This window comes from Vigna unguiculata, chromosome 1 (genome assembly GCF_004118075.2).
Source record: "Vigna unguiculata cultivar IT97K-499-35 chromosome 1, ASM411807v1, whole genome shotgun sequence".
Taxonomy (NCBI): domain Eukaryota; kingdom Viridiplantae; phylum Streptophyta; class Magnoliopsida; order Fabales; family Fabaceae; genus Vigna; species Vigna unguiculata.
In genome coordinates, this window is record NC_040279.1 from 41,984,549 (window position 1) to 42,007,966 (window position 23,418).

The following is a 23,418-nucleotide window of genomic DNA, read 5'->3' on the forward strand; positions in this document are numbered from 1 at the left end:
TAAAGTACTAAATTTCCAAATCTTTTGAGGATTAGGTGAATCTTTCGGGCCACTGGTTGTCGGGACTGGCAATATTTCAGTTGTTGCGGAATTCTAAAATAATTGCACCAAACCCCACTCACTTGAATTATTTTGAATCACAGTAAGAGATAATTAATCAGATTTAACTGAAGATTAAACCTTGGTGTATTTTTAGCTATAGTCTTTGCGCATAGTTTTTGTATTTTGATGATGGTGACTATTTGAATATTACCAAGTAGGGTTGGCATGTATAAATAAAGGTGTGATGGTGAGAGAAGAGAAGTGAAGAGAAGAGAGAGATGGGGGAGATAGAGAGAGAGGGAGTGTTGTCGAGGGAGAGGGAGGTAGAAGAGGAAGAAGAAGCGGAAGCCTCGGTGGAGATATGGAAATACATATTTGGATTTGTGGAAATGGCAGTGGTGAAATGTGCGATAGAGCTTGGCATAGCTGAAGCCATAGAAAAGCATGGAAGGGCGATGACAGTGTCGGAGATATCATCAGCTCTGGGGTGTGATCCTGCTCTTCTGAAACGCATAATGAGGTTCCTGGCGCACAGAAAGATATTCAAAGCCGTAACAGTGGGCGGCAGCAATGGCTATTCACAGACACCTCTGTCTCGGCGTTTGATGAGAGAGGGGCCACAGAGCATGGCCGCTTTTCTTTTGCTGGAAAGTAGTCCTGTAATGCTCGCACCATGGCACAGTCTAAGCGCTCGCGTCTTGGCCAATGGCCATCCCTCATTTCAAAACACTCACGGCGAAGACGTGTGGCGCTATGCCGCCGCCAATCTCGGCCACAGCAACCTCATCAACGAAGCGATGGCATGCGATGCTAAGCTTGTCATGCCTGTCATCATCGAAAGTTGCAACGAGGAATTCCGTGGTCTCCAGTCGGTGGTGGACGTGGGCGGGGGCAACGGCACCGCCATGCGCATCCTCCATCAAGCTCTCCCTTCCATTCGAGCCATCAATTTCGATCTTCCCCATGTCATCTCCCAGGCCCCTCACTCCGATGGCCTAGAACACGTGGCAGGAGACATGTTCCAGAGTGTTCCTAAAGCCGATGCTGCTTTTCTGATGGTAGGTTTCTACTTATTTGCATTTGCACTGTGTTTGTATATATGCGTTTTTGTAACAAGAGAAAGACATGCAGTGGGTTTTGCACGACTGGTCGGACGAAGAGTGCATCGAAATCTTGAAGAAGTGCAGGGAAGCGATCTCGAAGGAAAATGGGTGGGTGATGATCGTTGAGGCGGTGATCGGAGAAGAAGGAGAAGGGAAGCAGAAGGTCCTGGAAGACGTGGGGCTGATGCTGGACATGGTGATGATGGCTCACACCAACTTTGGGAAAGAGCGGACCCTGAAAGAGTGGGAATATGTTATCAAAATGGCAGGCTTTAGCTCATTCACTGTCAAACACATTCACGCGGTTCAGTCTGTGATTCTTGCTTTCTACTGATCCACTTTCCCCTCAAACAAAATGCTTTCTTTTTAATTAAATAAGACATCTCCTGTGTCCATCTATGTATGCACTCTTTCACGCCACCCAATAAACTTCACTGCTTTCTTATGTCTCTTCATCATATTTTTCTTTCACTCTCTTCTCTCCATCCACATTTTGCTTATTTCTCATACTCATCATATACTCACCCTAATTCAACAATACATATTTTACAATATTTATTTATCTACCATGTTCAGCTGAAATTTATTTTTTTCTGAAGAGAAAAAAAAAACATGTTTAGTCCATATATATTTAAGTGCTCATAGTCATGTATTTAATTACTAATTTTAATCAGAATGTTGACTGGGTTTTTCAAAGTTAAAAAAATGTAGTGTCATTGTGTATGTACAAGTTGACATTATTATTAGGATTATGTCTCTAACAAAGTTCACATGTTTGGAGATTTTTATTTTAGATAATATTGGATATGAATGTCTTATTTGAATTTAATTTATATTGGTGGAACTTGTTTTTAACAAAATTAATCAAGTTGAACATGTCTTTTATATATGACAAATAAAATTTATTAGCAGTTAGTTGTGTTATATTATTATATTTTATTTTTTTGGAAATTTTATAAAATGTAAATTATGTGATGGTTAGAGTAGTATGGTATATACAAGATTAAATTGATTTGTATATGTGTGTTGTGATTGAATTGAGTAGATTACATGAATGGGTTCTTGGAATAATGTTAAAAAGTGGTATATATATGTATGCTTATTTTCGGAATAGTGATAAGTAAGATTTTTTCCGCTTAATTTTACTAAAGTTGGTTTTCTCGGAGAAGCTTTAGAAGAGATGGGAAATGGGAAGAAACATTTAGTTGGTGTTTTTGTTTTTTCGGTTGTAAGGCTTTTGGATGAACATAGAAAGTGTACGTCGATTATAAGGGTGCGTTCTTTTTAGTGAAAGTATTTGAGGAGGAGGAGAATGATCGGTTTGAGTGGATTTGAATGTAAAAATTATGTTTTTTTTTTCCTTTTAATTTAGAGGTTACAGGATCGAGTGGATTTGAATGTAAAAATTATGTTTTTTTTTTCTTTTAATTTAGAGGTTATTGAAGTAGATTTGAGAATAAATTTTGTGAAAGATTTTAGGAATGTGATTAATAAAAAATAAAATTTAATTAATGAAAAAATTAAATTATTAAATTATCTTAAAAGTATTTTAAAATAAAAATTAGATAATTATAATTAATTTTGATTTTTTTAATAATTAAAAATATTAAAAATATTTATTAATTGAAAAAAATAATATTATAATATATTTGATTTAAAAGAAATGAAATACAGTTGTGGATAAATTGATGGAATCAAGTACACCCAAAATAGTACTATACAACCAAAAACATAAGCATGTTCAAATAAAATTTACGTTTTTGTAAGAACAAGGATATTATTGTAAATGTAAATAAATCACCTCAAATCTCTTTGGCACATGTGAGATGGAAAAAAGTAAAAAATTTCTTTGTTCTGCTCCTTGCCTTGCTAAAAAAACTACAGAAAAGAACACGATTTAAAGCACGAATCCATCCTGCTATTTCTTTGTGATAGAAAAATCCATAGAAAGAACAAGGCCTAAGGCTTGAGAGAAGCAGGAAGAGATTTTGCTTGTAAGACTTCCAGAAAGCAGGGGAGAAGGGGCCCTGTCCGTAACACTTGTAAGAAGTGGGAATGGTGGTTTTGTTTTGGTGAGGAACAAATGTTGGTAAGTTATGTACGAATGTCTAAGTGTGCGATAACAATACTAATATTATAGTGTGGAATTGTGGATATAATAGTTGCGATTTTGTGTGATTATTTTTGTAAAGCTAACTAGTTAGTTGTTTGTTGTTAGTAGGTGGGTAAAAAATCCAATTTTTATGATCCAATCCATTTTTTCTATGATCCAATCCATTTTTGTGAAGTTGAGTTAAGCTTGAAGTTTACTTCTAATATGGTATCAAAGCTATTGTTTGAAAAAGCCTATCCTAAGCTTGAAGTTGGGCATTCTATTCCACCCGTTATCGGGCAGCTAACGAATTATCCATTTATAGACACGAGATGTATATACCTCGGTGTGAGGGGATGTGCTGGAAGTCCCACATTAACTAGAGATAAAATAATTTCATAGTATATAAAGGGAATGTAAATCTCATCTTACATTTTATGCTGTTGAATTATGCTTAAAGTCTACTTCTAACAAAGTTGAAAGAGAAATGATCAAAATTGAATTATTAAAAACTTATTTTCCAAATAATCAATGAGAGTATAAACCCAAAAACTAGATTTTTTTTTTAAATTGTATTATTGGTTATGTTTATCTTTGTTCAAGACATAATTATATAATGAGAATTTATGCAACATAAATATTCTTGTTTACTTAATCGATTATTCTAGGTTATATATATCATTAACATAATCAATTATGTTAATAACGTTTCAGTAATATTTGTATTATGAAAATATAACTACTAAAATAATATGTAAAAGGAAAACTAAGTAATAATAATATATTTATCTTTTTAATTATTTTTATTCTTTTAATTCTAGCAACCTTATTTTTACTCTCTTTTATAATCCAATTCAATGTTTATACTAAGTGTAACATTTCTTTTATTTAAGCTTAAATTTATTTCAATCCTTATAATTTTTGTGACGGTATAAAATTAATTTTGTAAAATTTTAACTGCAGATTTAATTTGTAATTTTAAAATTAAGTAAATTCGAGAAAATATTAATATATTATCTAACTACTTACATAAAGTGATAATAATAGTAATTACTCATTTAAATATTTGATCATTAACTTCATAATGTTAAGATTTTTCTTTTAACAATTAATTGATATAGTAATGGTAGATGAAAATGATTTAATTTAGTGATTTAGAGAGTCAAAACTATAATTAAAAGTTTATAAGGATTAAAAGTGAATTTAGTACCCATATTTATTATCTTTTACTAGGTTTTAATTTGGTGTTATTAAATATAAACAGCTTGGTTAATATTAAAAGCAAAATAAGAAGAAAAAACAGAAATATGTCTTTCTAATTAAATAAAAATTAGAAAAACCATGTGAGAAAGTTTTTATGAATTTATTTATTTATTTATAGATTAATTTTTATGAAGAAACTAATTTCATTTATTTTCTAAACGTGATTAGAAAGAAAATTATTCAAGGAGGTGTGACTAAAGTAATGATGCTAAAGTAGTAGTGTGAAGGCCAAGGCTAACATTTAAATTCTAATCAGCATTGTTTTTCTTTCTTTCTGGGCATGTCATACTTTTAAATTCTATATATTTTTTACGCAGAATTATTTTACCAAATATTTAAAAAAAAAATCAATTCACACATCAATATATGCACTCTGTTATTTGAGGGGAAGATACAAAAACACAAGAGAAATAAAGATAAATATTTGTATAAATTAATGGATAAATAGTAGGAAAATAAAGATAAATAGGAAAAAAAAAGATAAAATAGGAACAAAAATGTTATAATTCATGAGTTATGTTCTCACGGAAACAAGCAACCAACTCCTCCCTTGGAAAAGCTAGTTTATTCGTACTTCCGGAAGATGAAAAATAAGGAGAAAAAAAAAAAATAGGGAGTGAGATTCACCAACCTTATGAATTGAGACTCTTTTCACGATAAAAATATCGGAGAGAAATTTGGTATGAATAAATTTATGACCTACATTAAATAATTAATGACGAAACAAAGAGGTTGAAAAGAAAGTTTTTGAATTTTGATTGTATGACATCGCATTGTACATTCAACATCTCATCACATGTCTAAAAAATGGTATACAATATCCTCTAATTTCTTTTACACTCACCTGCAAAGATTTATCTCCCTTCCTCCTAACTTTAGTAAACCTCTATATCTATCTAGAATGTAAATTCTTAAAAAATAGATGCGTTTCACTCAAACTTTTTCGTAGAATAAAATGTATGCCTCACAGCGAAGAACTTCATCAAGGGAAACTTCACGCACATATGCATCACTTGCCTGATACCATGTGAAACCCTCATTCTCTTTCCCACTGTTCCTGTGCCCTCCTCTCACATAGGCAACATAGTGACCCCCTCTCATAGTTCCCGAATGCTCCACTAAACCAACCAAGTGGTATTCATACTTCTCTTCAATTGTGCACCTGCTTTAATAGAATTGCGAGTGAATTACAAGCCACTAGATCAGTAAAGTACTAAACAAAACAAACAGCTAGACTTCTAATCATAACTGCATTTACAAATCCAAACTGTTAGCAATTGAAATGATGTGAAATTGTCTCCTTGTGCTACAATTAAAAAGACAATTCACAACACTCCAAGAAAAAACAAGGGTAAATGTAAACTAAATGAAAACACGTAGACGCATCTGTGAAACATCTACAAAGTATACAACAATGGGATGCAATATATATGCGCCCCTACTAAAAATAGCTTAAAAGCTTTACAATTTTCATATGATAATGACCATCACAAAAAAGATACTTAGAAGGATTATACTACATATGGGCAAAGGACCTAAAACACATTGACGTCTGGCCACCACGATTGTGGAGGAGCATCACCAACAACAGATGCCCCAGGCACATTTGGCAACAACAACCACCAATATTGAAGGACAACAGCAACCACCACGATGAGCAGCTACTTACAACCAAGACAACAGTAAGGTTTTGGGTACAAGGATACTTGTTTTCAATAGAAAGGGCTCCAAACTTCATAATATTTTAAATGATTTCAATTTCTAAATAATTGTTTAAAATGTATAGTACTATTTTATAGGAGTGTATAAAGTGTCTAGTTAGTCAATAGCAGAAGTTGGCTTGTCTTCTAAGTGTCTAGTCAAAGAGAAGGTGTTGGGCTTGGGTCACCGCTCTCTTAGCCAGTGTCCAAGAGGTGTCTGAGCAGAAAATAAATTAGTTTTTAATTGCGACAGGTAAAGGGATATTCGACACATGCTCAAGGCAGGTCGACGGAGTGCCAGCGCTGAATAGTGTCCGACATGCTGATATACCATTCTGAAGGGGCAAGAATTGCGCACTTATTAATTGTTCAAACTTCAAACAAGATCTAGAAAAGTAACAAATTACCTGGGATCAATATATGGTCTAATATCCATTTTTTCTCTGAAATTGACATGGCCGTTTAATTTACTTAAGCGACCACGAGCATCTTGGCTGAATCTCTTTAAATGAATGGTCAAGACAGGCGGAGCTTTATATATGAGGACCCTCTTGGTTGCATCCCTTTTCACTTTCACTCTTTTGGAGTCAGCATCCTCCAAGTCATTGTTATCATTATCTATCATCGGAGAATCTCTTCGGACAATTTCTGCAGTACAAGAATCGGCAGCTAAATGACTGGAGCTTTCTTCATTGCAAGCATTATGAAACCTCGAAGACTGCATCTCATCGTTAGGAATATCTTCTTTTTCAAGTGACCCACCATTCCTTTCATTAAGGATTAAACAAAGCTCATCCCTTTGACCATTTTCAAGCTTTGTGTGATGTTTCTCCCGTGAGACCGAACTTTCTATGTTTTGATCATTTTCTATGCTCCCATTTCCATTAGTTCTGACATCAACAGAAGAAGAAGTAACTGCATGCCATGGTTCATCATGAATTCCAGACTCGTTTCCATCACATACAGCTCTTGCCTGCTTTTCTTCTTCCATCTTTTGAAGATGGAGAACTTTTGAACAGTTCTCACAATGCCAGGCATTTTCGTCTGAGAGAAGCTCAGGTTTTATAAAATGTGCCAAGCAACTCTCTACAGAGACAGGGGAATCTGTGTCATCTACTTCATCAGGATCAGACTCACTGTTACTTCCAACGATAAAACTAGCTTCCACGACCTCACTACAAGAAGATGGTCTGGGAGCAGGACCAGCAACAACTTCAGGCTCGTTGAATAAGTCACCAAAGCCATCAATCTCCAATTCTTCTGGACGACCACCCAAAACAGATGAGGAGGCCTCGCCATTTCCTCCTGTGATCTCAGCAGCCGAGGAACTTTCTTCTTTGTATGGAAGTAACAGCACTTCTGAATCTTGAACTTGTAATGGAACCTCATCTTCCCATCCATTTGCTGAAGAAAATTCGGGTCCTAAGTTCTGATCATCCGTAGGAAAACAAACAGGACCACTGGATTCACTGCTGGCCTGTCCGTGGAATTCATTTAAACAATCATCTTTGCGCTCAGTATCCTGTACCTCTGGAGCATCCCCCTTTTGGGAAATAAAATCACACTCATCTATCATTGATCCAGCTTCCACATAATCCAACCATGAAAAATCTTCTGATGTTCTCGTTGCACCATTGTCAAGCACTTGCATATGTTGAGGCTCTCCAGAGATAACCAAATTTGGTGAAGACAAATCTTTATCAGCCACGCTGTTTCTTTGTTCAGAACCCAATACTGTAGAATCACCAGAACAAGTCCCCATATCTCCGGCAGCTGACATGACAGACTGATCAGGACATTGTGATTGGTGGCTGGATAATTGGTTTGATAGAGTTTGAACAGGTAAAGGATCAGTATCCCTGTTAACTTTGACTCGAGTCTTTCCACCTCTTTTTGGTGGAAGTTTACCTTTTTTGGTTCGAGGTACTGGTTGGACCTTCCGAAGAGGAGGCTTCTTAGTTGGAACAGAAAGTGAAAGATCTAAAAAAGGTTCATACACTGTTGAGAAATGCCCACATTCTATGCAACGTACAGTACTTGATATCTGACCCCCAAATAAAGTATCAACTAACGTATTGGAAGAGGTCCCATCTCTCTTTGGAGCACCATTCTGCTTTCTTCCAGCCAGTTCTTCAGTACTTAACCCATCGAGTAAACATCGGAGCAATTCGTGACTGTCATGTTGCTGATATCCTCGAAATTGGGGAGACTTGGAACAGACACAGCCAAAAAAGGATCTAGGATTTATAACATTTTTTAATCCTGATACAGGATTTGTTTCAGTGAAAAGCTTCTTCAAGGAACTAAGAAGTGGCCCAACTGGAGCATCTAACTTTAGAAAGCTGTCCCGCAATCTGCTCATGGCCAGCAGATTTTGCATGACTGAATTGAAGAAGCAAGTATTCCCCAGATTTAGCATACCTCTAACTACATAACCACCTTGTACAGTCGAATCATTAGTGAACAGAGCTCTTGACTTAATTTCCGAAGTAATACTGCAATCCCCAGCGGAAACATCTTCAATATCCACTGAAGATTTTTCTTGTGATCGTCCTCTCAATAATTTCACAACATCAGATAGAAGATGACTCGATTCATCAGTTTTTTCAATTTTATCATCTTGAATAAGCATTTTGCAAGGAAAACACCAACACAGTTGAGGCTTATCAAAATGAACAACCAAGGGGTGCCGGCTTTTCCTCGCGTGCCCTACCGCATGGCAGTGAGGGGTTATTGGCAGCCCCACGCCACCACAAGTATATTGACCACACTCCAAACACACCCATATTGATTTTGACTCAGATTTTGAATCCAGTGATGCACCACTTTTCTTCTTCCCATGTTTACCTTTTCCTTTACCACCCCTTCTATCAGCCGCACCTTCCCTACAATCTTCACACCTTATGGATCCACAAGACTCAATCTTGGTGGACAATATGCTTAAATTAACACCTTTTACGAGATGAGGGCAATAATTTGTCTCTTTTGCAACCAAAACGCCTTCATCAACAGACTCGACAGTCGAGTTGGTAGATTCAATAACCTTTTTTGGCAAATGGGTAGCAACCCCTTTCTCCTTGGCAGAACCTCGACTCTTCTTTCTGACTTTCTTCCCCATCAGTTACTGTAATAAAAAAAAAAATGAATGAGCTGGGTCAGCATACAACAGACAGGAAAACAGACATCCAGTCCCTATTATATTAAATAGCAACATACGATACCCGTTGTTCACACGCAAATACAGCCGGTGGAAAAAGTACAAAAGGGGACGACGAAAATAGAGAATTGCAAGTGTGTTAAATACGCGAAGACAGCAAACTAATGTAATGCAAACGTTTAGGTCATGGAGTATGTAAAAGACATAAAGAATTTAATAGAAGATCAGAGGGATAAGGCCGGATTCAGATATCAGTTAAAAAAATTTACTGAGATGCATAGAGAAACGAATTGGGATACATTGATGGGTCCCTACTGATAAATGAAGAAAATAATGGCAGAAGTTGGAAGCATCAGATCGAGATTAGGGGAGGATAAAGTCGGTGTGATAGAGCGGAATTGTGAATCGATGAATCGTCAAAAAATAATACTATAAAGGGAATACCTGCGAGTGAGTGGAAGGGAGTCGAGAAGGGGTGGAAGCTTGGGTTGGTGAGTGAAGGCGAGTGAGTGAGTGAGAATATAGATAGATAGATAGATGAATTCAATAAGAGATATAAAGGAATGAAGAGTAACGGGAAGAGGAAGATGAAGAGTATATGCGTGGTCTGTGCTGTGAGAATGCCTCTGACGAGAGACGTGCAAGGTTTGGTTGGGTTCCAGTCCAGAAAGGGTCACCACCCGATCCGCCCCTCTTCTGAGAAGACAACACCAGACAATATACCCTAATCTTAATCTATTTCATCACCCTTTCACTGTATTTCCATCTCTATTCCTAAATTCAATCACTATTTTATTTCCTTATACCCTACGTGCTCTTCTTAAATCACTACAAAAATTAAAGGAATTGAAATAAATTTTCATTTTATTCAATCCTATAAATTTAATCACTTATTAATACTTTATACGGATGAGTGTTTTAGTTTTAATTACCCAATCGGTTTACTTCACGAATTAAATGGATTTTAATTAAAGGACTTATGCTCTCACGATTTCTTTTTTACAAATTAATATAAAAGGCATAATGTTAATAACTAATATATATAGTTTAAATAAAAATAAATATCTTAATATATATATATATAAATTGTATTGTTTTTATGTTCCATAACACTTTTATTTAGTATAAAATTATAAATTAAATAAATGTCAAAAATATTTATTAAATACCTTAAAACTAAGAATGATAAATGAATTGATCCGGTCTATTTTGACCCGTCTATCCTTGATATGTCAAAAATGATTAGATTGGGCTCGCTCCAACCACAAGACATGTTAACGTGCTGCTATTTTATTTTTTAATTTTTAATTTTTGACCCGCCAATTAGGCAGGCTAGGTGAGTCAAGCAAAAACAGACTAGCACATTGAAAATTTTAACTCGACCTGGCGCTCAAGGTGCACAATGAGTTTGTTCATAAGAAAACAGAACTATGAGAGATAGAGGAAGCAAAATATAAAGTTCTACTATATTCGAAAATAGAGTAATCGAACATGGAACTGGAGAATGCTTATATAATACCTACCATATGTTGAATTTGACGCATCATTGGACGGAGAAAATTGTACGGGTACATCAAGACCCATAACAAATGGCTCTAATTTAAAACCCCTAATGTTGGAAAGAACTTGTTGTTTCCACACCGAAAAAATTTCATCCTCCAACTTGATTGAAATTGTTGAGTAGAAGACAAAGATTGTTGAGATTGAGTGGAAAACACGATGATCTTAGAAGTTCTGGATTCCATACAAGACAATGCACCAGGAGAAAAAGGAAGCAAAAGATAAAATTATGTTATATTTGAAAAAGTAAAGTCTCCAAACAAAGAAAAAAAAATGCCTTATAAAGACACCTAGACTTTACTAAACTAAGCAAAATATTAAAACAATTATACATTTGTTTCTTATACATTGGGGTTGGTTCTAAGATTTATGAATTGTCACATCTCAATCACAATGAGGTATATATATATAAAAAAAATTGTATTATATTTGAAAAAGTGAAGTCTCCAGACAAAGAATAAAAGAATGCCTTAAAAAGGCATTTATACTAAACTAATCAAAATACTAAGATAATGTACATTTGTTTCTTTTACATTAAAGTGTTGGTTCTAAGATTTATGAGTTGTCACATCTCAATCATAATGAGGTACATATCCATCCTATCAAACTTCACAAATGCATCACTACTACATACAACATCTTCATCACTATTAATGACCAAATATGTATTAGATAAATCAGAAAGTTGAATGACAAATGTTTCACATGATTGTGAATACTCATTCTACTTCAAATTGCATAATCAATCAATTCTAGAGCATATACATCATCATATTTAATTAAGATTTGAGATGTATGACTTTAGCATTAAAGGTCATTTAGACAATGAAAAAGAAAAATGTCAAGGAGAACTAGGAAAAACAATGAAACTTAAGTAAAAACGGAGAATATCCCTAGTAAAGATTATGCAAAGATATTACAAGGATTATAGTCTTTTAAGGCTTATGAGTTAATTCTAACTAGAAAGGACGATGATGTGAGGGCTAGAACTAATATGTTTTATATACAAACACTTGTCGATAAGAATATATAAGATTCAATAAAAGTTTTGAAAGACAAATAAGAGATGAAATTTAAGAAATTCATTAAGCGAAGAATATTATAATAGAAATATCAATAACATGGTGGTTAAGATGTAAATAATAATATATAATATAAGTAAACTAATAATGTGAATTAAAGAATTATGTGAGATGCTGTATAAAAAAAATTCGAAGTTATTATGGCAAATTCATTAAATTCAACACTAGTGGTATTTTTATCACTATTACTAAGGGGATCGATAACAAACTCGTCTTAAATCACGATCACAGATTATCGCGATAATAAAATAAGTTATGAAGTCGGCATTAATAGGAGTATATGCATATTGTAGGATAGTCCATTCGGATCCATTAGCATGACCTAAAAACCAGCCCAATAAAGACAGTCTAGAGAGGGTGCGAATAAAAAGTAATACCCTAAAGATATGCTAGGAGAAAATAAAGGAGTGGAGAAGTTGGTTATATCTGAAAATTCGGTGGTGAGTGAAAAACGGTTGCCAATGGAAACTTTATATATGAAAATTTAGTAAATAAAAAAGGGCATGTGAAAACAGGAAAAGGGAGGGGCGAGTGAGAGAAAAACAGTGAAAAAAGGAGTCCTGACTATTGATTGATAGTGAAGCAAATTTGTCAACATTGTTCTGACTCGATCGTCAATTCGAAAAGGGAACAAGTATGAATACCAAAATATCCTTAAACACTTAAAATTACCATGGCGGCACCAGGCTATGATGGACTGAATCATTTTTAGGATAGAAAGGACAGGATCTTTTCAGGACAGAAATACACAACTTTTCTAATTATAAAGCTAGGACAAGGTGTTCGATCATTATGAACCATTGCATGCTGAGAAGAATTGTTGATAGTTTGGTTTAGCGTGCCGCATGTTTCACTACCGACGATGTTGGGACCCACGGACAAAGATGGTAAGGTTATTTTGAGGTCATGTCCATGTTCTCATTGTCTTCAGTTTTAGGACAACGAATAAACAGGCAATTGTGAATGTGTTTTCCAGGGTTAACTGCAAAATAGACTATAATGTCTACGAAACATAGTCGTCGTGTTTTTATGATAATCAATAGCATTAAATTACAACATCAAAAACCTACCATCAATATTCAATGACAACCATCGTAAAAAAAACATTTTCAAATATTACCAATGACTATATCAACATCCAATTAAAAACTAGATGAAAATAGTAATAATATTCAAAATAAAAAAGGGTCTAGACTTCCCTACGATGTTTAGCTCAAGCAACAAACATCTCTGTTCTATAGAACCACAAATCAAAATCCAACTCCAATATATCAGACTTCAGACAACAGAAGCAGTAATGAGCCCAATATTGTGACAAGATCAAGCATCTAATATTGCAAACTAAATCTATTTTTCCCCCTTATCACTGACTGGGGGACCTACCACGGGCTGGTTCCCTAACATCACGGTCCGGACTTGGACTTCTGCTTCGACCTGGACCCTTTGCAGGACTGTGACTACGACTTCTCGAGCCCCCATTATAAGGTGGAGAGCGTGAGTATGACTTCTCCCTACTATGCTGCGAATATGATCTTTCTCGACTGTACCTTCTGTCCTCAGGGGAGAGAGATCTACAAAACAAGTCATGCATCATACAAGTGAAAGTGCAAAACTGACCTTACATCCATCAATCTGTACAAACCACATACCTCGAATAATCCCTTCGTTTAGGAGGGGAATAATAGTCACGACTCCGAGAACGAGATCTATGGCGTGGTGGTGGAGATCGAGAATAGCGGGGTGAACGAGAGTAACGAGGAGGAGACCTCCTTCGATCATAAAATCGACCCCTGTGAAGAGACAAAATATGAAATCAGTACTGCACCCTTCCCTATTAGCTGCAATATGCTGAAACAGAAAATTAGGAAGAACAAAAATGAAGCATAACACTATGTTTTAGTAGATAATAAATCAAAGAACGATTCAGTACAGCAATTTTCACCTTTTCGACCTACCCAACTAACCCATTATTGGGATTGACTAGGAATGTTAATTTTAAGAGCTGAACCAAAGTGGGAAATATATTATCACAAACAAAGATTCCCACGTAAATAAAATTTCACTTATACTAAACGCCTCTAACCGCAAACAAAGGCACCTTAATGGCGCAATCAAATCACTTTTGAACATGATACGTCAGATTAAAAGTATGTTTGGTTGAGATTAATTACAGGGAAACAATAATTTGATTTTCTTCAAGATCCCTAAAGGTTAAGGGTAAAAATGAAAGTATTCTTAGCTAAACCTGTGAGAGAGTAAAACACAGAAGCACTAACGATTTTTGCAATATTTCCCAAACAAGAAATTTTAGATGGGCATTTCATTCAGATCTTGACTTTAAACTAATATTTAAATAATTAGAAGAGCCTCATGAATATAAACATATAAGATCTACATGCTGGCAGAAACTAATCAGAGTTTGTCTAAGCTATTATAGATTGCAGAAGAAATGCAGTAAGTGAAACTCAGACATAGAACAAAAAGTAGGTAAAGAGAAAAGTTGTAGCACCTTCTCTCTCTCGACCTCATCTCAGTTGGCTTCTTTCTATTCTCCTCGGCAAAGACGACAGTGAGCTCCCGACCAAGAAGAATTTGGCCATCCATATGATATTTAGCATCGGCTGCATCAGCAGGATCGACGTATTGGACAAAACCAAACCCCCGAGGTTCTCTGCACAGAAGGAAATGCGAAGGCACAATCATAACTAGCATTGGTCGGAATCCGATAGGAAACTGGTAATGAGAAGAGTGCACACTTTTAGGAGGAAAATAGACCCCAATGATATGGATAATAAAGCAGGCAAGCACTAGGCTGCTGACCTTTGTGTCAGTTTAAAGATGAGTGGAAAATCTTCAAGACTTGGAACATCTTCATAATGTAATGAAAGTGAAGTAGCTTGAACTCTTGACTACCAATAACATCTTCTACTTACTTGATTGATTGATGTCTTCAAAACTCTAAATCACTGCTAAACCTAAGAAGGTGGCTATTACAATAGCAACAGTCTCAAATAAAAGACCCTAATCGAAAGTGTGTAGTGTTTTAAAGATGACAGTGGATGCAGAGTAGAGAAGACGGAGGAGGGGATAAAAGGGAGGAAGTGAAGGGGAGTGACTCACCCAGAGTAGTAATCCTTAGGCAGGTAAATGTCCTTCAGAGGACCAAATTGACCAAATGGTCTGCGAAGATCCTCGGGCCTGAAAACCGTTGGTTGGAACATGGATTAGGTCGGAAATTAGAATGAAAGAATGAAGGTAAAAATAGAAAAGAAAGGTAAAGAGGCGCGCCTGCAGTCGTGGCGAAGGTTACGAACAAGAAGGCTGGTAGGGAGATCTTGTTGTCGGGGGCGGGTAGGGTAGCGGCCTCTAGGGCTGGGACTCCTCCCTCCGCCTCTTCTGCTGTAACGCGGTGGCGAAGGACTATAGCTCCTTCCTCTCATCTCTCGCGCTTTCGCTTCTCTTATCTTCTCTTCTCCCTGCAACTGCGATCAATCCCTTTCCCCCACTCCTTTCTCTTGATCTTCTAACACACCAAAACCCAGAGCTTTTTCATTCCTTACCTTAACCTAATAACTTAACAACATTTAACACCTCTGCTACGCCGCCCCGCATCATAACTCATATCCCTTCCCTTTTCCTAGGGTTTACCTATATCATTCTTCTCTGGCCCAAGCTCTCTCCTCCGTCCAACCTTTCGGCCCATTTCCCCAATTTAATGGGTTTTCTTCCTGCACCTCTATTATTACTAAATGGGCCCCACACTCTTCTGCACTTTGGAGGAATAACTGAAAGATAAATTAAAATGGATCTAGCTTTAATTAGTGTAATTTTGTGTAAATATTTACATATTTCTTGCATTAAGGAGTTGATATTCAGGTCAACATTATTTTTCAATTAAATTGTGATATTCATCGGGGCAAACTAATATTGGATTTTACTATTAAGTTATTTCTAGAATAAAAATATTGAAATATAAGTTAATTTTGTAAATACAATTCTCTAAGCACTCGTTAACCCACGACAAATAATTTTATATCTTAAAAAAAAATGGACAAATATAAACAATAATTGTTATACGTGAAAGTGAAAAGTAATTTGTAACTTATTTAGTTTAAGGACAGAAATTGAGTGAAGGACAAATAAATTGAGAAAAAGAACTAGTTATAAATAATTTAATTGACTATAACATTAGTTTGATCAATTAATTTGTGTTTATGTTTCTAAAATTAATTTTGACTTAATTAATAATTTAGTTTCTATATTGAGATCTAAGATTATTTTTTTCTATATTTATTTTTTACTCAATTGAGTTCTTGTATTTTTTAAATAGATTCAATGTCATCTTATGTCAAAATGAACACATGAACTTTCTTTAAAAGTGTACTTCAATCGGAGTTGCACATGTGACAACGTTGTCTCTATTTTATGGAGGTTGTTGTGTTTGTCCTACTCATGGTGATGGGAAGAAGGGTTCGACAATAACATCCATTTATAATAGAGGTCTTTGTTAAGAAAATTTTGAAAGTCCTTACAAAACTCGATCAAGAGTGACAAGAGTACATTGTCGCAACAAATATTATTCTGACCTTTGTTCGCTTTGGAACCTGAAACTCTTATGACTTTATCCTTAAAAAACACATCAGAGGGTTGTATGGGGAATGGGTATTTAAATTACCCTAAGCTTGACTTTTAAGCGAAATGAAACTATTGGGCGTACTAGAACAACCCCCGCAATCAAGGACTATTTGCGTTTCAAGACACTTGTTTCTGTTAAGATTAGTGTTCTAGATTTAGGAGTTCATGTTTTACTTAATTATTTTGTGTAATTATAGTTTCTATTCCCAATTGAGACATTTTGAATTGTTTTACACAATCAAATCATTGTTTCATTTATTTCATGGTTACATACGAACCTATCTTATACGTTGCATTCATGAGCGTTCACTTGCATTTGTCATATTTTGATATTTTGCATATAATTCTTTCTTTTCATTTCTAGTAGTTCTAATTAGTCTTAATTGTGTATTAGGATAATTTCAAATTTGTCTATAGAATAGTTGCATTGCATAATTCATATCCATTTCCCATTTTGGCATTTTCACAAACACCATGCATGGATTATGATTCTCTTAAGCTTTTCATCAAATAGTTTGCATATAAGCATTTCCGTAACATTTTAGTTAAGTTTAGTATTAGTTTAATTAGATTTCCTCCATTTACACAAAACACACTGAAAAATCATTCAAAATTCACTTTGTCTTTTCTAGGATTGATCTTTGGTTTCACACTATACTACACTAGTGGAGAAATCAATTTTATGAGTTGATCAGTCCTCCAGTACAAAATGTCCACAAAACTCCCTTGATCTACGAGAGTTTTCATGACTGTAAAATTTTCTATTTCAACTATTATGATCATAGAATCATCATGTTGATGATCTATTGCTTGAAAGTCATCATATTTACACGTGATGGGTGACATCATCCTTCTTGAGTATATGGAAACAACATTAACACTTTGTACGACTCTAAGATATCTTTTACATAGGTGAGCAACTTCATCAACAACGACTTGTTACTTTCGTGGTTCTAGAAATACATTGGCATGGCATGGTGGTGGCATATGGTGTCATCAAGCATGCAACTGAGAGTGTGGAAGAGCTTTTGAACTTGAATGACACAATTGTTAAGCCTAGGAACAAGATTATGGAGCAAATGAAATAATGGAATTACAAGATTGCCTATAAGATTTCTCAGCTTGAGAGGGATGATGATGTTGTAAAAAAGGTTTCAATTGTTGATGTTTTAGAGGAGGGTTTGATTGTTAGGTTCAAGAAGTTGAACGAGGTTGTGGAGAATTTGATTAAAGAGCAAATTAAGGCTTTACGACCGAAGGAATTTATGGGTGAGTGTGAGAACAATTTGTTAGACACCTTTCCTATTCCTAGTTGACTATGTAATGTTGTTAACAAATAAAATTACATTAAACCTATTTAAAAAATATAAAGACTCAATTGACTAAAAAATAAATATAAGAGAAAAATTAAATCTTTTACCCACATATAGTCACCAAATTATTAATTAAACAATTGATTTTACTAGATTATTTTAACATTATAATTGATTCAATTTTTGAATAAAATTTAACTAATTAGTAATTGATTGAATTAAAATAATTGAACCGTTGATTTGTAATATTTCTTTTATAATAATATATTATAATTTACTTGATTTATAATATTTGTTTAATTGATTTAATCACTCTTTCATGTGTACGAAACATCTTTTAATGGATTATTTTAGTCAGAAGCTGAGACATACGCAGTGTGGAGACGACAACTTCATGTTTATTCAGAGTTTGCCATTTGATAACTTTATAGTACTAAGTGTCGACTTCAATTAATATATATTTTATCATAACTTGTAAACTTAAACTATCATACCAAAGCTAATAAGGATAACATATCCTATTATATGTACTCTCTCCGACGAATCCGAGAACGGACTGTAGTATTACTTAATGAGGTTGAGCAAAAGTTAATCTTGAGAAACATGCCCCCAACAAAATTCATCACTACCTTAATCACACTACCGTGTAAGATTCCAAGGTTGCTAATCATATTAGATGAATTGTCTCACATAAACAGGTCACAATTTGTAACTATACAAAAAATGAAATTCAATCTTAATGGAAGCCAATGGAGATATGTACACAATTTCAATGAGTTGAGCAGCATCAACAAACTGACAAATAGTGAATCAATTAACAATTGAGGTACTGGATGAGGATTTAGTATGGCGTGCCACAAATGACTCTACAAGTGGGTTCACAAGATGAGGTGCCTCATCCTTCATGAAGTGCACAATTAATACAATTTTGTCAAAAACATGAAAAATTAAACATCAAAAAATGCAGGCACAAAAAATAAAGACATAAAATTCCATAATGATGATATGAACAGGATTATATAGATTTTATTAACATAAATTCGTGAAAAGGATGACATTAAATGGCCCTTCACTGTTCTCTTGGATTAAAATTCGATTGTCCTTAATAATTTTAACCATTCTGGTTTCTTAAGATTATATAATACTTCATTATTCTTTTAGTCCTTGTAATTAATTTTCAGCAAAAAAAAAAAAGGGAATTTTTAATGCTTCTCGCCCTAAAAGGATACCCAAAAAATTAGGATTAGAAAAGACGCACCGAGACTTCTCACCAGAACTAAGCAGGAGGCAAGCATAAATATGGGATTAGGATAACATGTGATTGATTCCAAGCAAACTAATTAACATAATGATAATTGTCATCTATGAATATTTCTTGAATTATTTTAGAGGCAATTATTTGATATCTCACTTTATCTAGGTAAGAAGATAAAGAATTATTTTATTCATAACAATTACACCAATTACATTCTCGTCATCTTTATTTGTAATAATCAAAACCTTTAAAACCTTTAAAACAAGGAAATAAAATATGCTATATTTTTTCCTAATCTGCTATTTACAACAATTATTATTTTTTGAAATATAATTGTGCTAATTTTAGATGATATTCTTTTTTTGGTTTTAAAGGTATTCGGTGAAGGATCAAGTTGGAGAGAAGCTAAGAGCTTTCATCGACATCAATGGAGAGATTAATTTTGGAGCATACTGGATGGTTCCAACTATCCAGAATTAGACGACTTAAGCTTATTCATAAATTTGAAAAAGAAGCTTGTTGGTGGTGATTAAGCTCATTTTGGATGGCTAAAGCACAAACCAAGATATATATATATATATATATATATATATATATATAAGCTAAGAGCTTTCATCGACATCAATGGAGAGATTTGGAGCATACTGGATGGTTCCAACTATCCAGAAGTAGACGACTTAAATAAATGTGAAAAAGAAGCTTGTTGGTGGTGATTAAGCTCATTTTTGGATGGCTAAAGCGCAAACCAAGAAATATATAAGGTCATTTTTGGATGCTTAAGCAATCTATTGTTTGCTAACTTATCCATCTATTTTCACAAAAATCCATGTACAAAAAAGACCTAGTTCCTATAAAACCCTCTTCTTGCATTTTCAAAGATAAAAAATGTTAGAGTTCTAGATGTCATTTATGCTTAGTAAGAGATTCTTCTTCATTGATTCCTCATCAAGTATTCTCCCGCAATTGCTAAGCATAGTTAATTCTTATGTTTATAGGGGTTTAATGTAATTGTATCTACTCTCATCACACTTTTATTATTCAATTATTCAATAAAGGATTATTGTTATTTCTCTTCTATGTTAATGCTTGTTCTTGACCGGATTGTCTAATTAAATAAATTATTTATTCAATTAAAATTGGAAAATTTGATTTAATTATAATCTGATGAGAGCAAATTATACATTTTAATTAAGCCTAGGGATAGGGTCAAAATGATTGATCATTATTAGAACTCTTTTTCTTAATGCAAGGAAGTAACTTGATTAAGCTAATTCAAATAGTTGATTGCAGAATCAAGGGAAGGGGTTATGATAAAATAAAATTGTGGGTTGATGATAACATAACCCTGCTTGAATAAAAATATAATAATAGCATGACAGGAAGTCTAATGAAATTAAATGTTGACAAACTCATTCATCTAACTTACACTCACTGTATTGTGCATGCTTATAGTTCAACGAAATAACAAAATCCAAATTTCTCACTTTTCTCTTTCAATTTCTATGCATTTGTCAATTAATTTAGTTACTTTAATTCTCTAATTCTCATAGTCTGGAAATGATACTTTAACTATCCAAAAATTCCGCACAGGTCCCAGTAGACACAACTTATCACTTTGTTACTTACAATCGGGTACTCTTGCCAAATCACCAACAATTTACAAAAAGAAAGCAAATATCACAATTTAAAGCTTTGAAATTCGATGACACAAGTAATTGCAATTGGCAAGGCCTTCGAGGAGACAGTGAGAGCCAAACATGAAATTGGTTAGGCAGGAAATAAAGGAAACTTCCTTATACTAATTAATAGCTTCCAATAAAATTAAATAGTTGTAAATATTCGTTGAACTAAGTGTCATTGGTGAGTCATTGATGAATGCGGAAATTAAGATTAACTAGGTAAAATGATATATATTCCAGTGATTATACTCTAAACACCTTGTATAGATTATTTATGTCAACTTTAAGTTGTTACTAATTTAAGAAAGGTATCAGGGAAAATGATTATTTATGCCAAAGGAACTCTTACATTACATGTACAAGGAAAGAGAGAGAAGGAGAGAGAGAGAGAGAGAACCTGGGGGCAATGTCCAACATTAGGAAGGACAATGAAGTCTTCAACAGAATCAAAATTTTCATAATTTCTTCCAATCTCAATTGGTTCCCAAGGATCCTTGTCACCCCATGCTATCAGAACCGGGCACTGAAAAAATAAAAATTAAACACACTATATCGTTGCTGGATTTTGGCATCTCAAACTTACATTCACTTGTTTTATTACCACTTCCTCAACTACTGGTGTTTGGAGGCTTACCTTTACTTGAGGTAGTAGTTCCTCGGGAAGAGGACCACCTGAATAGCAAATGAACTCAAGAAATACCTCTGCAGCACCAGGTTCCAGACCTGGACCAAGGATGATCTGCACTAGCTCATCTGTCACCTTGGAGGTGTCATGATAGCACTGTCAAAGCAATACACATGAAATCATAAATTGTGGGTAATAGCAACCTCAGTTGTCAAATTACAAAGCATGATACCACCTTGGAGCTGGCCACTTCCAGCTCCAGTGATAGATATGCATCCCTACTAACATGGGTCTAGAATAAGAAAAATAGGAGGGAATGTATGAGATTAGAGGCTGTGTTTGGGTAGTGTGCAAGGGAATGTATGAGATTAGTAACAACCTGACCACTTAGCAGTAGGGTAAAGACAGAAGAGTGAAGAGGGGAAAGGCAGAGAATTGTGAGTAATGTTTGGAAAGGGAGGAAGCCAACCCACTACCCCTCCAAGTACCTGCAATGTTTCTACAAATATTTTACGTTCCTGTTTTATAATTATAAGTCTGTTTCTGTGAATCTCGTCATGCACATGCCCATTGGACTCCTTATCAATCAGATTTATTCCAATTTATTAGCAGTCTCATCTTACACACTTCCTTTCTGTTTTTCTATCCAGCCTACCGTGTTCAAGGCATGAGTTTCTAAAGAGATGAAATTGAAAGTAAAGCGAGAGGAGTACCTGGCAAAGAATGTTCCTTACAGATTCTTTTGTGGCAACAGTTTTATAGAAGAATTTTCCTAAAGCAGTATCCCTACAATATAAAACATGATAATATGCGTAAATCCTCTGCTCAAGGCTTGAAATATCTTAAGTCCAGGTAAAGAAACTTGGCTTTCAATTTTACCTAAGCAATCTCTGGAATGATCTGATGAAAGGCTTTCCGTACCAAGGCTGCTTCTTTATATGAAGCATACGAAGAGATATATTGAGAAGGATAATGCCCCGACAAATGTGTGGTGCTACCGCAGCTGCTTGAAGACCAACAACTCCTGTACAACAAATAAAGAACAATATGAAACACGGAAGCAAGGCAGTGATTATTTATGAATTTATGAAGGGAAGGTAGTTGAAAAGATTCACCTCCAATAGAATTGCATAAAAAGAATGCTTCATCCTTTATGACACCAAGACAAAACTCATTTAATTGAGAGGCCCACGTTTCGAAAGTGTAAAAAGAATGGTCTCCTATTTGACGAGGATTTGGTTTATCTGAATATCCGTATCCAATGAGATCAATGGCGTAGACCCGGTGAGATTGAGCAAGAACTGAAATGTTGTTCCTCCAGTGGTCACTGCAAGAAGTAAACTCTAGAATTACATTGTGGCATAAAAAAACGAATTGAAATAAAAAAAAAAAAGTGCGGAAGCGAACAGATGAAATTTAGATTTAGTATAAAACATAAACATATGACGTCCATCCAGACTGCAGACCTAGTACCTGTTAGCTCCAAAACCGTGGACTAAAAGTAGCGCAGGACCATTGTTCCCAGAATGTTGATAGCGAATAGAGTAACCCCTCCAATTCCAAACGCTACGAGTACAATAGAAGGTCTGAATCGTTTATTCACTGTTCCAAAAAATAGAAAAAATAACAACTATTATCCGATACCGAAAGAAAATTACCGGGTCTGAACCTCGTCCTCCGCATCAATGTTTAATTTGGAAACGAATCGACGGGGGAAATAGATTTTATTTTGAACTGGAGAGTGACAGCGAGAGCGGTAGCGAGGGAAACAGAGACTGGTTATGGTGGTTGATGTCATACACACGCTCATCGTCATTGTGCTTGTGACCATGGCCTTTCTTTTCCACACCCATTCACCCCTCCCCCTTTCTTTCTATATCTCATTTCTCGTCGCCACGTTTCTCTGTTCTAG

At 34.8% G+C, this 23,418-nt stretch overlaps 4 protein-coding genes across 7 annotated transcripts; 1 reads left to right on the forward strand and 3 right to left on the reverse strand.

Annotated features, from left to right (window-relative positions):
• Positions 1–291: 291 nt before the first annotated feature.
• On the forward strand, positions 292–1,600 carry LOC114193111 (acetylserotonin O-methyltransferase-like). Its single transcript, XM_028082815.1, has 2 exons — positions 292–1,100; positions 1,174–1,600. The coding sequence occupies exons 1-2, from the start codon at positions 321–323 to the stop codon at positions 1,477–1,479; spliced, it is 1,086 nt and encodes a 361-aa protein (XP_027938616.1). The 5' UTR covers positions 292–320; the 3' UTR covers positions 1,480–1,600.
• A 3,632-nt stretch (positions 1,601–5,232) lies between these two features.
• Positions 5,233–10,127, reverse strand: LOC114179312 (ubiquitin carboxyl-terminal hydrolase 2). Of its 3 annotated transcripts, none has more exons than XM_028065607.1 (3): positions 9,802–10,127; positions 6,608–9,324; positions 5,233–5,665 (listed from the first exon to the last, which is right to left on the reverse strand). In XM_028065607.1, exons 2-3 carry the CDS (start codon positions 9,316–9,318, stop codon positions 5,434–5,436), a joined length of 2,943 nt encoding a protein of 980 aa, XP_027921408.1. In that variant the 5' UTR covers positions 9,319–9,324; positions 9,802–10,127; the 3' UTR covers positions 5,233–5,433. The 3 variants fall into 3 exon arrangements, with proteins under 3 accessions (XP_027921408.1, XP_027921424.1, XP_027921416.1); XM_028065623.1 differs by having other exon boundaries at positions 5,233–5,662; positions 9,802–10,125; XM_028065615.1 differs by lacking the exon at positions 9,802–10,127 and adding an exon at positions 9,422–9,794.
• Positions 10,128–13,094: 2,967 nt separating this feature from the next.
• LOC114193463 (serine/arginine-rich SC35-like splicing factor SCL33) lies at positions 13,095–15,626 on the reverse strand. Of its 2 annotated transcripts, none has more exons than XM_028083286.1 (5): positions 15,288–15,626; positions 15,120–15,197; positions 14,509–14,670; positions 13,649–13,789; positions 13,095–13,549 (listed from the first exon to the last, which is right to left on the reverse strand). In XM_028083286.1, exons 1-5 carry the CDS (start codon positions 15,437–15,439, stop codon positions 13,363–13,365), a joined length of 720 nt encoding a protein of 239 aa, XP_027939087.1. In that variant the 5' UTR covers positions 15,440–15,626; the 3' UTR covers positions 13,095–13,362. The 2 variants fall into 2 exon arrangements, with proteins under 2 accessions (XP_027939087.1, XP_027939078.1); XM_028083277.1 differs by having other exon boundaries at positions 13,095–13,570; positions 15,288–15,622.
• Positions 15,627–18,594: 2,968 nt separating this feature from the next.
• Positions 18,595–23,418, reverse strand: LOC114175172 (pheophytinase, chloroplastic). The gene is made up of 8 exons (XM_028059942.1): positions 23,165–23,418; positions 22,980–23,072; positions 22,622–22,833; positions 22,386–22,530; positions 22,220–22,292; positions 21,516–21,662; positions 21,279–21,404; positions 18,595–18,847 (listed from the first exon to the last, which is right to left on the reverse strand). The coding sequence occupies exons 1-8, from the start codon at positions 23,335–23,337 to the stop codon at positions 18,758–18,760; spliced, it is 1,059 nt and encodes a 352-aa protein (XP_027915743.1). The 5' UTR covers positions 23,338–23,418; the 3' UTR covers positions 18,595–18,757.